Source organism: Galeopterus variegatus, unplaced genomic scaffold (genome assembly GCF_000696425.1).
Source record: "Galeopterus variegatus unplaced genomic scaffold, G_variegatus-3.0.2 Scaffold9370, whole genome shotgun sequence".
Taxonomy (NCBI): domain Eukaryota; kingdom Metazoa; phylum Chordata; class Mammalia; order Dermoptera; family Cynocephalidae; genus Galeopterus; species Galeopterus variegatus.
This window is the reverse complement of record NW_007735481.1, coordinates 62974-65785: the sequence shown is the minus strand read 5'-3', so window position 1 is coordinate 65785 and position 2812 is coordinate 62974. Positions and strand designations below refer to the sequence as shown.

Here is a 2812-nt window from a genome sequence, read left to right as displayed (position 1 = left end):
TAGACTTATTTTGATTGCACACTGTGAAAAAATCCTCCTCTCACCTTCCACCATGACTTTAGACTCTTTGAACACACTTAGGTCCCTTACCAGAGGCAGAGGGTTTCCCAGACACCTCAGAAGACCATTGAGGATGAGAGAGGCCTGTCCACTAACCCTTGAGAAAGAGATAACTGAGCCCTTGAATGTATTTTTTCAGAAGAAATAAACCAATTTTGGACAGACCTGGGTTTAACTCTACCTAGAAAGCGGCATTAAAAATGGGTCTCCCAATACACTTAAGGGAAATCACTTGTAATTTATGCATGGGCTTAAAGAATTAAAATAAGAACTGTTGTGGATTAAAATAATAGCAATAAACCCTGCACATTAGTAGCACTGGTTCTGTACTTCATTTAAGCTTGATATAATTCTATAGGCTGATTGTTTTCACTATATAATCTGACTTCAATATCTTATCTAGCATTATAGACATATTTAGGATTTTTAAAACAAACTTACAGTATTTCAGGTTATAGTGCTGATATATAGAAGTATATATGCTGCATAAACTATAAAGTTTTAAGGCTACTTTTATAATATTCTGGAGAGGAACCTCACATTTAAAGATAAAGGGTTATACTTCTCGGTAAAAAGTTAAAAGAAACAAAAAACAAGAAAAGGACCTCCAAAGAAATAATAAGTAAATGCTTTCTGTTCTAAAGTAGATCTTGCAGTAGACTATCCACCAAGACAAATGAAGAAATTTGCTTCTGTCTACTGGAAAGACCCAAATTCTAAAACGTTATTTGCATTCGAAATCTCGAGTAAGAGGGATAGAGCACTTTCCAACAGTTTATTCCAGGGTCACATGTGAATGCTCACCAAATTCTCTTCTAGGCATATCTCTTCGGTTAGGCGTAGCGGAGAGAGGCCTCCCGGGTGGCTCTGCTACCAGTGGAGGGGAGCATTCTCCACCACTCACAGGGGATGGGCCAAACGAGCCATTGTGGCTCAGAGGACCTGAAGAAGACAGCGTCTTGTTACCACTTTAAGACCTTTCTTTTCCTCGGTAAGTTCTTGGAATTATTTCTAGGGCATCATAACTATTACACATAAAATAAAAAGTAGTTTATATATGCTTTACACCAAAAAACAGATTGCTGCTTTTTACGAAATGTTTCCCACCTCTCCGTGAAGGGTTCTGTGTGTTTGGTCTTCCTGGCATTGGTTTTACAATCACAGGCTCTTCTTGCAGCAGTGCCACCTTCTGAGTTATTTCCCATAATCTTGAATATAGAGAAAGAATAGACTTAAATATGAAATAGAAATCAATTCCTTACTAGAGACCACATAGTACCTTTAATAAACTAAACTGCACAGAAAATAGAGATATCAAAATCACTTACTTGTGTCTCAGGTCAGCGGCTTCCCTTTTCTCTTCAGCTATAGCCCTTTCTGCAGCATGAAATTTTACCTGTTGGAGAAAATATATTTAAGTTCAGTTGTGGTAGATTACACACAAAGTAAAGGAAAGAAAGAAAATCTTACCCAGTTAGCATGCAGTTTCTTTTCCTGAGCAGCAATCTGAAAAGATACACCAAAAAATATGTTTTGGAATTCATTATAATAGCCATGATAACAGTCTGTATTCGATACCAAAGAATTCTGCAACTGTAGGGCAGTATAATTATTACCTGGTTTCTAAATGAGCGCTGTGTTTTCTGCAATTCTTCCTCCGTTTCTTCAATTCTCCGCCTAAGAATTACACTTGTTTTTACCAGTTAAAGCACAACTGGATAAAAATTCAAACAATCTGGCCACATTCCCTATACTCTTAACAACTGTACCCTAAAAGACTTCATCCATACATATAAAAACATATTTACATGGCTATATAAATAGAGTACAACAATGATGAAAACTAATGCTACATAATTTCCTTATTATTTAATGGCTAGAAATTCTGAGTCGATGGAGATTATGAGTTGATTAATTATAGTTTCCTTATATGTTCTTCAATGTGTTCCCAAATAATCCTATTACTATCTTCCTTGATAAAGCTTTTTTACCCCCTTTTATCAGAAAACTTCTGAGAGTTATGACTACTGCATCTATCAAATGGCACAGTAACTTTAATGGCTTTTGATACATCCTATAACAAATTGGTCTCTCAAAGAATTACTGCAATATATACACCCCTCTCCCCCAAACTGTTTGCATGAACCAAGTTCCCTTACAGTCTTGCCAGCACTGGGTATAAAATTAGTTTTTCTCTTGTGTGAACTGAAATGCCCTCTGACATTTATGCCTCTGTACAATTATTTTCTTCTACAAAATGTAAAAATGGTTATAAAAAAAAAAGCTAACACTAGTTTCATTAGCTATTGACACCACCTTTAGAAGCTGAACTCACTTGTAAGTTTTTACTTCCTCTGCAGCCAAAAGCGCCTTCTCATCTGCAGTTGACAGCTGCTGCTCTCTTTCTTGCCGCTCATACTCTTCTTGACTCAATTTCCTAAGATAAAATGGGTTGTCAAGTAAAAGTGTTTCTCTTTCTTCCCAGCAGTCTAGCTGAAATCTCTATTCAAATGTCACTTCCCATCCTACTCTCAAAAATACACAGACATACAAAGTCATAGGAAGGAATTCAAATCAGCCAATTGAAAACAAACCATCTGCCATTTAAAATCAAACTATGGCCTGTTTGAGAATCACCTGCATTTTCTAACTCATAATTCTCTGCTCACTAATGAATGAGCAGATGTAAAAACACTGTGGGCAATCTCTTGTGCTGGAGATGAAGAAAGCTCACCTTACTTCAGTGTGGAGA

General features: G+C 36.6%; 1 protein-coding gene across 1 annotated transcript in view; it reads right to left on the bottom strand.

Annotated features, from left to right (window-relative positions):
- Positions 1–2812, bottom strand: part of LOC103609234 (melanoma inhibitory activity protein 3-like) — a 20898-nt gene that overhangs the window by 4299 nt on the left and 13787 nt on the right. Inside the window, exons 15-20 of the mRNA XM_008593587.1 lie at positions 2396–2562; positions 1677–1737; positions 1531–1566; positions 1389–1456; positions 1168–1268; positions 865–1002 (exon numbers count right to left, since the gene is read on the bottom strand). Coding sequence (XP_008591809.1) covers positions 865–1002; positions 1168–1268; positions 1389–1456; positions 1531–1566; positions 1677–1737; positions 2396–2562 — 571 coding nt within the window. The remainder of the gene's footprint in view (positions 1–864; positions 1003–1167; positions 1269–1388; positions 1457–1530; positions 1567–1676; positions 1738–2395; positions 2563–2812) is intronic.